A 12,244-nucleotide genomic window follows, 5' to 3' on the forward strand; every position below is an offset into this window, starting at 1 on the left:
AGGCGTGAAGAATTGTATCGCCTGCCAAATTAAGGTCTGCTGTGTTTGTTCCTGAAGGCACCAATCCCTGCATCTGTTGAAAGTATTTCGCGATGTTGGTGAGAAGTCACATCTAGCGAGTCAGCCGAATGCGTTTAATTTACCGGAAAAAAAAATTGAAAAAAGCATAGTGCGTATGCCCCTCTCTCGCGTAGTCCTTTGCAAATGACTCCTATTTCCCATCATCCTTATCCTTTATTATTTGACGTAAAACCATGGGAACGTCTGGTAGAAAAACTGCATGGTAAAAAAAAACATCAAAAAAATCCTCAAACGCTCCCATTAAGCTTATCTGGAGCATCTGAAGTCTCCTGCGCACATGCTGACAATTACAACATTTGCATCAGTGTTACGTGTAGTGTGCACGCGATGTACGTCGCATAATCAGATCCTGGTACTCATGATCGCATTTGCAAAAAGTTGGAATTTTAATACAAAGATTGAGATTGAGATGTACTCATCCAGACGAGCACGGAGCGCTGTCGCTATGTGCGGTACTGCTCGGAACCTACCTCCATTTTCTTCTGCTCTGCACAGTCAAAAGCGCATGATCATGCGTTCCTCTGTGAAATATGGATTTGAGTGGATTTGGGGAGAACCTTGTGGAACCTGAAATGATGATTTCTGCTGCTAAAATCCAGAGTCACTCTATTCATTGCTGCTATTGTACAAGAAAAGCAGAGCATTGTGAAATAACCATGTGCTTTTGCTTTCGAGGTGCACAATAAAAAATACATTTGAAAAATGGAAAACCATGAGAAAACTCGCTTTTTTGTGGTTCTTCAGTTTAACAGCAAAAAGAAGAAGTTTGCTGCAATCATAACCATATTGGACAGTGGAGCATTTCAAACATGAAATCCACAGAAGACAGTGTAAGTCCGCAGTCGTTTACTGTGGATACGCTTCTTGTTTTTGCCCGCAGCTATGCTACATAATCCCTTCTACGTTCCTCTCTTCAACGACGCGAAAGAACTCACATTCATGTGGAATGATGCTGTCAGCTTCAACGTCACCTTCAGGCTATTTACTCGAAGAATTGGCGACGTTAGTGAAGAAACGCCTGTATCTTGAATTGAATGGTGCATTTCAGAAAGCGCGCAGACTTATATGTGGATAAATGAACGTTGTAAAATCATGACTACGGTCTCTGACTCACTTCTTCCTTTTTTCGACGATGAAGTTCTGGGAGTGATTTGAAGAAAAGCACCTGTGCTGTCTAGAAAACTTTGCAAAATGAGAAAACACTACTGGAACAATTGGAAATAAATAATAGCATCGTTGTAATCTTATTCTAATCTTATTCTGCCTACATAAGATTTAATCGATGCTCACCTTCAAAGCAATTTTTTCCACTTCATTAGACTTGCAGTCAAATTTATGCATAATTTCACCTTAAACACAGAAAACCCCTCATTTGTTTTATCCTCTATCCTCTTACTTGTTGTTTGTTGAGTCGGACTCTGCAATATTCGCCGAAGGCGAAAAACATAAAAACGAGGGTGCAAAATGGGCGCTGTGCGCTGAATAGGAAATGCTGTGCTTACATGCACCGCCCATGCTAGAAATACCTTCGCAAATGTCGAAAACTTCTACCTCTCTGCACAAGGTTGTCAAGGCATTTTCAATTATAATAATGAGTAACGAATTACAACAGGAGCTCGTTACTCATTATTACAATTCAAAATATTTTTTACAGCCAAGAATGGTAAGCGCAGTTTTGCAGTCCAGTCGTTTTTTTGTAGAAAATTTCAAGATTTGTATTAACATGTAGCACGTGTAACAACCATGAACAGGAAAGATTTTACAGCGTCGGTCGCTATTTTTTGGTTTTGGGTGTTGCAGGCTACCTTCTGCATATAGAAAATGTACATTCACGGTAGTCAAAATTCGATAGCTTTTCGTTTTGAGATTATAATTGTGTAGAAATAATCCCGTTCACTTCTTTTTACTGTCTTGGGTTTGAGCTTTCAAACGAAGAAGAATGAGCGTAACGCGTATTAAGGGGAACACTCAGATCCATTCAGTGAATATGGACTTTTCCAACTAGTTTTACATTTTTAGATTACAATTTAGATCTTTATCTGAACGTCTTGTTATGAGGTGCACGTTCAATGAGGCATCAGTGTTTATAGAAGAGAACAGTGCCGATTGAGTAGACTGACCATAGTTAGGTATCAATTTCGCAAGCGATGGATCTCAGAAAAGAACTCTTCCAGAGAGGCCGTTCTTGGTCTTTTACTCTACCTTTCAATTCAACAAAGCTCTTATTTTAATGGACCATTACCTCCGTTCTAATTGTCTTCTGTGATTTTGTTTTCCGAAGAATTTATGGATAAAAAGAATTGGAGTACGGAAGCTCCCATCAAATTTGCGTGCTTACTGTAAATACCTTCACTTCCCACTACACATACATACAAAGAGGAAAATTATATTCATTTTATGAGTTCACACAAATAAGCACTAAAGAAAACATGAACATTAGAGCGATTCTATAGTTAAGAAAGACAACTAAATCAACGAAGAAGTCCCTCATTTTCATATCAAAAGCTTCAAACATCTTCCTGTCGAGGCGAGGCGGCCTCATACACGGGGAGACCTTACAAAGCATAAAGTGCAGAGCGTTAGTCATTCCTATGGGGATGACCAGGATGCTCTTGAATACAGGATATAAAGTAATTCCCTTCCTTTTCAATGGATTTTTGAGGTCAAACATACACAAAGGCTAAATCTAAATCCGAGGCAGACCTGAAAGCTGCCGAATTTTATGAATTATTCAAATTCAAATGATAATGTATTATATTATTTCTCCAATAATAATAACAATAATTATCCAAATTACTGCCGCCTGTGAGAATATACGAATAAAACTGTTAAAAAATAGAATATGGCGGACACTAAAAAGAAAGCTTTTGGGAAAATATTTTTTTAACTGATATCTCTAACTACTAGAACTTAGTTCTCACGTAAACAATTAACGGAGGTTGGTGAAACTTCGCTTGTTTTCAGGTCACATATTTTATAGAAACTCTGAAAGAACACTGAAAGAAGTACATTCCAGCTGCTCGTGCGCGTTCAAGTTGTTTTCAAAAATTAATTTGTCCGGCTCGATGAATTAGCCTCTCGGGGGAGAATTTTGGGATCAAGGCAGGAAGCGGTGTTGTACGCCTCCATGGAATACACGGCTGTCGTTCAGTATGACTAGAGACTTTTATACTGTACCTAGGATAAAACTGTAGATGATCACATTTTAAGTTCCTGCTACAACAGATCCAGCTTTTTTCGGTCTTTTTCAAATCCACGTAAATGATTGCACGTATTGCTGGACTTTGTACATTCCTGCACCAATGAACCTGTGATGATTTATCCGTTCATTTAGCGCCTTGTATCTTTAAAACTTTCCTTAGCAGCACGCGGTGGAAATAACATTTTTTTAATCTTTCGTAATTTTTTGAAGTTCGAGACACACTACGAGCATAAAAAGTGTGTCCGACAATGTATTTTTGAAAGTGTTAATGATAAAAAAAAACATATATAGCACGTTACGTAGGAGGATGGTGTTGTTTATCCAGAAAAAAGGAATATCGAGTACTTTTCTAGATAATCACAAACGAATTACTGCATCTAAGAATCTGATGGCTTCGTGTTGGGCAAATGATAGCAGAAGAGCCCAAAAAGAAAGGCTCACTCGATTGGGACGATTGCTCAAGGAATGCTCGCATTCCGGCACATCTAAATCCGACGCCATGTTATGAATTCATACAACGTCATATGCTCAAACAAACGCTTTCTGCTGCTGCTGTTCATATGCAGATACGTCTGTTTGCATATTAAGTTCAATATACTGAAAAAAAATTAGATGGAATGAGCATGCTTAATGCATGGGCGACGCATCCAGGCTTTCGTCAAATGGCAGCTATGAAATTACATAGCTGCTGCTTCTTTTCGATACTTCAACTGCACTCCTGTTGCAAACCTCCGTGAAGAGAGTGCAAGAAACACGGTAAAATTCATCATTTGTGCCAAAAATTAACCAAATAACGGGATATTATAAAAATTCGCATGTATACTTCACTGCTTCACAGGTGCAAAACGTTACTGTTTGTGCACTAGCTTCAGCTAACCTGTTAGGGTCAAGTGACCTCACTTATTTTTTTTAAGAGAGGAGGGTGGAATTGTGAAGGTGAAGATCGTATGTAGTGTAATGTAACTTATAATTTATTCAAAAAATATGAAGGCTGAGTAATGTTTTTCGCTTTCCGTCCATACCGAAGCATTCCAGCACAACGCATCAATCTGATTGTGCGAATGGGACGAAAATTTTCGGTTTTCCTTGGTAATGAATTTATTTCTTTCTTCCGGCAAGGAAAACGCGCTCATAAGAAGAGAAGTATGATGAGAATTCGAAAAATTTCAACGGTGATGGTGATTTAAAAATCGAATCATCTCATGTATCACCGTGTCAACATCTCATTTAACTAATTTTTATTAGCTTCTATTACCAAGAATGAGAGAAGAACTATTGCTCAGTCAGTTTTCCCCAAAGCATTTCAACACAAGTGAAGCGAGTTATGATATTAATAAATAAATAATAAATTTAAATAAATGAATAAAACAAATCTGAAATTGTTGACAAACGATTGAGCAATGCCCAGACAAGCTGGGTCTTTTCTAAATTAATTTTAAATGCCGATCTCAGTCAAAGCTATATTGAATATTCCTTTCATATTCATCGATGTAGAAATCTGTGATCAAGTGACGATTAGTTTCCTGCTTATATCACTTCCGAGAATTTTTTCACAGATGGGTATAGAATAAGCGAAGATTCTTACATCATCATTGATCTCTATCAATTCTCAATCTTAAACTGAAATTCGCCTAGTAACTAGTCGGTACACTATAATTATAAACTGTCGGGTGTTATTCAATCCGCTTGGGATGCGCCACCACACTCACTTCAATTTAGAATCGTTTGAGGTTTACGAAGTGTAACCAGCTAGCGGATGGATTAAGTCAATGCTTTTATCCTCCCAGACCACTCTGGTACCAATTTGTCGGCCAGTGAGGATGAAGGGCTTGGTTGGCACTAGAGCAGATTCCAACATCCAATAAGACGTCGTGCAGACATAGGGGAACCTCTTACCGACCGCGCTACACTCGCCCACTGTAAGGTCACTTCTATAGAAATTTTCTTTACGCGAGCAGCAATTTCAAAAATTTACGCGAGCAGCAATTTCAAATTTCTAAAAGAATTTCCAAAAGCAGTTTCAAAGGCAACATATCACGAAATTGACTTTCTCTTGATCTCTTCACGAACGAATAGGGTTTAGTTGGTGTGTTGTTTAGTTTACGAGTACAGGCTTCAATCCCGCCTCCACAAGACGCAACCTATTTTGCGATAAAACGCGAGCAACATCGTTGCCGTCCAACGTCCTCAATCCAACTGATATAACCCAAATAAGCAAAACATGCTGCTCCAATTGCTTATTCGCCCACTAGTCCTCCATTGCATCCGGCGTAATAAGTCGCATCGTTAGGGAGATTTGCACTACACTCTTACTCCTACTTATTCTTGGAGAAATCCCAATATCGTCATTTTAGGGATATGCTACCCTTTAAGATGGCTCTGACAATTTCGATGAGATTTGGAATAACACCATTTTTAAAGGCAAGAAGCGTAGACATGTTCCAACTCCAGGATGAATCACTTGTAGTAGTGGTTCCCTCTAAGGTGTGGTCAAACTGCAACTAATGTATTTCTTCGAATGTGTATTTTGAAAAATCTCGGCCAGATTCCTGTAGCGTGCAAAAAAGATATGGAAATCTGGTCAATTTGTGTTCCAAGTGCACAATTGGATTACCGCTGTGTAGCTTTTTTTTACTGCAATCGCACAAAGAATGTCAAATTTGTCTTCGATTCCCAGCCAATCGATTTAGTATCCTTCCTTTGAAGAACTCTGAGGAGTAGGTCATTGACAAGTCTTATTCATAGCGAGATTTTCATGGAACCACAGAAAGTACCGATATCTGAGTGTGCAGCTATTCTCTTCATTGTTGCTTTTTTGCACACTTTCCCAGGGATTTTTCTTTTCGTTCCTTGCGTTGATAGATTGGTCGTTCATGTGTACATGTTCCTTAAAGGCATCACCCCACGAATCTGAGGTGGTGCAGATTTCAGGTGGAGTATTCGTATACAGGATGGGAGACTACGGAGAGGGGGGTGATTCCGTCCATTTCTTCCTAATTGCCGTAAAAAACAGCCCGAAAGATACGGCTTCATTCGTTTTGGCGCACCATTTTGTACAAGAGCTTCGATTGGAGCGCGCCAGTCTTGTGCAGCGCCGCATCTTCCGGGCCGTTTTTTACGGCAATTAGCAAGAAATGGACGGATTCACCTCCTTCTCCGTAGTCTCCCATCCCGTATACGAATACTCCACCTGAAATCTGCACCACCTCAGATTCGTGGTGTGATACCTTTAAGATGTGATGATAGAAAGTACAAGCATCGCGAATCTCATTTCCATGCATATTCCCGAACGAGATTGAACGGCCTTAAAAAAGCATGACTCTGCTTCAGGTTCAGCATCCACGTGAAATTTTTGCAAAAAGAAAAATAATGCGCACTGAAACGTGTGTTTCTTTGCATCGATGACCTTGACAGGTGTAAAACCAATCCTATAGAATGCGTTTAGCATTTGAGCCGACTATATTTCTAACGTTACGGCAAAATTTGCCAAAAACGTGGCTTCCTCAATGGGGTTGCCCTTTTAACGGCAGCAGATGAGATTGACAATAATGTGATCTCTCCACGAAAAAATATGGCTAGAGGTATTTTTATTTTAACGTATTTTTAACGACTATGAGCGTTTTCACGCCAGATTCTCTCTGATCCCCCGAAAAACCGCGTGAAAAGCGACCTTCCTGTACGAACTTCCCTACGAGCCACCTTAGAACACGCTACCCACGTGGTCTGCGAGCGAACAGAAGATTGTTTTCCTCACCGGCCTTTTCAAGTGGATGGGCTGCTGAAGGAGCCGGCACGTATACAGAGGTGACGTTATAATGGGCCTCGTAGGAAAATTCCTGCAGAAAGGTCGTTCCTCGTTGTTTTTCAAGATGATTAGAGGAGTTGAGCATGTACCCGCTTATACTCGTGAACTACACCCCTAGCGTTACCTTTTCACGAAGGGATCCTAGCATCGATTCGATTTGGTATGCTACCTGCGATAGCATATGTTTTTACGTTGCCTTGATTGCAATTTTTCACCGTTTGCTTAGCTTGCTAACTTTTCTGAAATCCACAATCCTGTAATCCATCTAAAACTGCATTCGTTGGTTACAGATTGACTATTATGATTCAGTCTTCGAGCGAACCTGTTCTCACACCTTGGAATTGTTTCTTCTACAGTAATGGCTATTGAATTCACATGCATGCAGAACCTTTCAAGAAGGGAGGGGCAATTTATTTTTCAAAGATAACATCGTATGTTTAAAGTATCGACGCAGTTTTTGTTGGCATTAATGTGCATAACGCCATTATTTATAGAACTTTTTTTCAGATTTTGCAGTATTTGAAAGATTCCATCCACCAAATCCAATTTTTACGTTTCTCCCACTCAAATCAACCTGTTCGTCATCAATGACACATTCAATGTTGCTCTCTAAATTATGTTATCGTGTAAAGTCTCTGACTTGTTATTCTACGCCATCGACTTTACATCGCAGAGAAGAAAAATCTAATGGTTAGATTCCACACGAACGAGGGGTCAAATTGACTATGCAATTTTTTGAGATTACGCTACCATTAAAGTGATCTCTTCAACTAGAAGAACTGTTTCATTTCAAAGTCCATACTATGCAATTTTGACCGCGAATAATCAGTACACATTGCCCGATAGCGCTCCCTACTCATCATAACTGACATTCTAGCACGGAAAATTGGATTCATCCGATGAACTACTGCAATTTGCGTACGATTTTTGAATGGTATCGTCTACTGTGTCCTGTGACACATATTGCAATTTAACCCAAAAAAAATCAAGTTGATATCTCAAGCCAATGTTTTTTATTCGAAAGAATTAATTGCGTTGAATCTCGTTGGAAGACTATATAAACGAGTGAAATAAGGTGCAACTAACCCTAAAAAATAAAGCAATCGATTTTTTCTAGAAAACTTGGTGACTTAGTCGCCGAAAGCGCCATCATTTATTTACGATCGTAGTTCAAAACAAAGAGATGCCAGAAAAGACTTTGATATACGACCTTGCATGCCACTCTTACTGCAGAGATGAGTGAAGCCTTCGAGGGTCTCAACTCATTCGGAGCCGATAGCTCGTCCGCGCCGCTACGAGCGCAGCAGCTTACGCAACTGCACCGAGTTTTAGGTCGTTTTGACTCTATAGACTATAGTTGCGCTTTTTTGAAAATCGAGAGAATGGCTCTTAGCTCTTCTAGGATGTTCCGTGCTCTTATGCAACGTCCCGGGAATTTTCGGCGTTGAGTTCGCTGCAGCAGTAAGCAGAGGTCCACGAGTATCACAGCGAAAGTAGCATCAAGGAAGATCACTCTTCACAAATTCAGAAGTTAGATGAGTCGGGTGCATCAAGCTGATCAGTAACGATGCCCACTTCAAGCATTTTCATCACAAAACCTGTGCGGATTTGACGAGTTCCTTCGTTGGGGAACCTGATTACTCAGGAGTTCCTGATCTATCTGTCCACTGAATTTTCAGGCAGTGTTTGGCCCTCTCGCTGAAATACTCGCGAACCCTTCTTGCTATCGGAGAGAACCCATGATTGTAGATGTTGGATTCTGTACGAGACTGAACGCTGCCTTTAATCGGAGTATACAACTAATTGAAAGAGTTGCAATAGGCACATGGATTTTAAAAAAAAAATCACGTCTAGGCAGCAGCAATCAGAGCAGGAATAGTCCCTTGGGTTCTACTTTCGAGCACATAATCTCCGTCCGCTTATACTGCCTACATTAATGAGATAAATTCGTAGTAGTGCAAGCAAGATTTCTGAAGCAATAATTGAAGAAAGTTGAGAACTCGTGCCACAATTGCGTCCTCTCTCGTCGATTCAACAGAAAGAAATCCTTAGTGGGCTTATCCGTGAAGAACATAGCAGATTTCCAAGTGCCGATCAAAGCGTTTCCTGATTAGAGTCTTTCAGAAGCGGTACCATCCCTGTCGAAAGGTGAACTCCATCGAAGGATCGGCGCCGCCCAGAGAGAAGGTCAGAGCGCAAAGAAGAGAGTCCCGCGGGCAGACACGCAGGGGCGCCGCCCGGCCGCCTGCCCTGCAGTTGTTTTGTTCTTCTGCCACTGTCATCTCTTCGGATCCTTGGCTCCGTTGCCTCGTGCTACCTTCCGCCAAGTTCGACATTGTCATGTTCGGCCGAAGTCAGCATAATGGTGTGGTCAGTGGCTGTTGTACGAATTTTAGCCTCCGGACCTTGCAAAAGAAGTCGCTGTAATGCGTTGCGGACGTAACGCAAATTTGACGAATATTGTCTGGATGTTTCGTGCTAAAGGCGGGCAACCTGTTTGTCATAAGTTATTATTATGAAAATTGTCGGGTTTGTCATTGCTGAAATGCCAACATTCTAACATTGTCGCGTAAAACCCTGACTATGTGCAGAATCTTACATTTCGGATTCTCTTCCGGAACGGTTATGAATTCGCTGAGATTTTTGCTATTTTCAAAAGGACGGTCGACATGTCTTCCGAGACATTTCACTTTACAAATCGCCACTACTGCGCATAGCTGCTTAGAAGTCTTTCAATATGATCTTAAGTTCCATTTCAGAGCTAAGCTCTTTTCATTACGCACATCAAGTAAAGGCGGATAAGGTACGGCTGTTTAATGCAAAGTTCCCCACCCCCTTCCTCTTTCTCTAGGAAGAATTACATTCATCAATTATGTATGGTGTGTCTGATTAGTTGTTTTTCTAGGTTCAAGTGGGCTCTCGCACATTCGAAGCGCAGGAGTTGCAGAAGCTCATTCCTCAGCTTGAAGAGGCAATTCAGGTATCGTCATCGATGTATACAGGTGTACGCAGTGAATCTAGTTTCGTTTCCTTGAAATAACACGCCTCTAATAGACTTCTGTAGTTGTGAGTAGGCGACTTTGCTTGAAGCGCTGTATAGGATTGCCAGATATTTTTCTCAACTTCACGTTGTTTGAAAGGTGCACAATATTTTTTGCACAATTTTTGGTAATTTCAGCGGAAAGATCAACAATTAAAAGCTCAGCAGGGAACCGTTGAGAATCATATTCGACGTATCGCTGAATTGGAAGCAGAAGTAACATCGTTGCAGGTATCTTTCTTGCTAACGTTTTTTTTTTCTCTTTCATGCTTGAAGTATGTTGTGTTGTTTTTCTTAGGTTCATTTTTTGCGTGTAACCGAACATTCTGGGTTACTGTAATTTTTTAGCGTGTTTTTTTTTGCGTTGTTTATAAGGCTTAATTGCCAAAAGCTCGTCTCACTCAATTTCGATTTCCTCTTCTAACTGTCAGCGTTTCTTTTTTGGCTCCCTTCATGTGTCCTTTGTGCATTAATTCCATTCTGTGAGATTAAAACGCTTTGGGAAATGTGGCCTTAGGTTTATTCTACTGGAACTTGATGTATCCCACTGCCGTCTGCCTTATTTTCGTGTAAAGATCAAAATCTCATTGATGGTATGAGGCTTCTATGAAACAGTTTTGTTCTCAGGAACAAAATGGATAAGAAAGAGTGCGGTGTTGTGATACTTTCGTGTTTGTTTTCTAAACTCGAATGAACAGTCACCTTTTCCTCCACGATCTTGTCGCTTTTCTTGTTTCTATCCAGACTTTCAACCTAGTTGTCTTCTTTTTTATTACCCTCAATTTCTCTTCCCTGACACTTGGAAAACTAATAATGTGTTCAATCGTTTTTCTCCTATTTTATTCTACGAGCCTAAGATTCGTGCAATAGATTTGTTACTTTTCAAGATTACTTTCCCTACCATTCTTGGCGCAACGCTTTGCGACTACTTCAGAGCAAACAATATTGCACGCCCTTTTACCTTAGAATTTTAAATGTACTGTATTATATGAAACTGTTGTCGGATATCTAGGGAGATTTCATATTTCTACCAGTAAAAACTATTGATTTCCCTCAGCTTTTTGCATAACAATTCCACTGCGTCAAGGAGTTTTTGCTAAAAATGATTGAGATTGTACACAGACAGAAATGAGTTTGGGTGCTAAAGAATTATGTAATGCTAGGTCTTAAAGGAACACAAAGAATTACCATAGGATGGAAACAATAATACTTGTTTGAAATAGGTAACAAATCTAATATTTTCGTAAAAAGCATTGAAATAGTGGAAATGTGTTCGTAAATTTGTGTTTTGGTGCCCAAATAGTTCCATTCTAAAAGAATTATGAACAAATATTTGCATTAAATAGACACGGGGTTAATAAACAGGGCGAGGTCTTCACTGCCTTCGTTGCGGTTCGGCCTTTCCTTACAGCTCTATCGATTCCGCGAAATTCAAGAAGAATAATTTGCATAGTCATGCCTAGCCTATGCTAATCATTTGTATTTTGTTGGCAAGTGCTCTCAGGACAAATTTGTGCTCTAATGATGGTTTAATTCATTATTTTGCGTAAAGTATGAAAGGGACAATTCAGATCTTGTGACAGTAGCGCAATTTTCTTTACTTATTAGTGAAAGAAGGTGCCAAAAACACGTGCAAAATAGTGTTCTGCGCTTTTTCATTGATTTGCTTGGGTTGTAGCCAAGATTGATCTTTCTTTATTAACAGGTAACGTTTCGGCGTTATCGGCTTCGTCAGAATCTGTGTAATCGAAGTCATCTGAGACTTATCTTCTCATGCGCCTCAAACCCTACAGAAAGCACTCACATGATGGGGAAACTTAAGGAACAACATACCGGGTAGTGCAAAATTAAGCAGTTGAAGTAAGGGCTAAGCAATGTGTTGTTCTTTGAGTTTCCCTTTCATATGATAGGAGCAGTCTCTGATGGTTTTGATTTTTCAGGCTCTGACAAAGACGATAACGCCGAAACGTTAGATGTCAATAAAGAAAGTTCAATACTATTTCTAGCCATAGAAGCGATAGAAGCCGGACCCTCCTCAGGTGAAGGGGGTTCAGCTCATGGGGTGCAGCTCAAGTGAAGGAGGTCCTTTCGATAGCCGTCCAAAAGTGAAGGGGGT

The 12,244-nt window shown here is 40.1% G+C and overlaps 1 protein-coding gene across 3 annotated transcripts in view; it reads left to right on the forward strand.

Annotated features, from left to right (window-relative positions):
- The window catches only part of RB195_002543 (uncharacterized protein), a gene marked incomplete at both ends in the record, with an annotated part of 28,916 nt that overhangs the window by 2,369 nt on the left and 14,303 nt on the right, over positions 1–12,244 (forward strand). For 2 of the 3 annotated variants that reach the window (XM_064199851.1, XM_064199849.1), the window contains 3 exons: positions 9,213–9,458; positions 9,994–10,068; positions 10,267–10,359. In XM_064199851.1, the coding sequence (XP_064055730.1) occupies positions 9,213–9,458; positions 9,994–10,068; positions 10,267–10,359 (414 nt within the window). The remainder of the gene's footprint in view (positions 1–9,212; positions 9,459–9,993; positions 10,069–10,266; positions 10,360–12,244) is intronic. The other variant, XM_064199850.1, reaches the window with a different exon arrangement.

The sequence above is a fragment of the Necator americanus genome, chromosome IV (genome assembly GCF_031761385.1).
Source record: "Necator americanus strain Aroian chromosome IV, whole genome shotgun sequence".
NCBI lineage: Eukaryota > Metazoa > Nematoda > Chromadorea > Rhabditida > Ancylostomatidae > Necator > Necator americanus.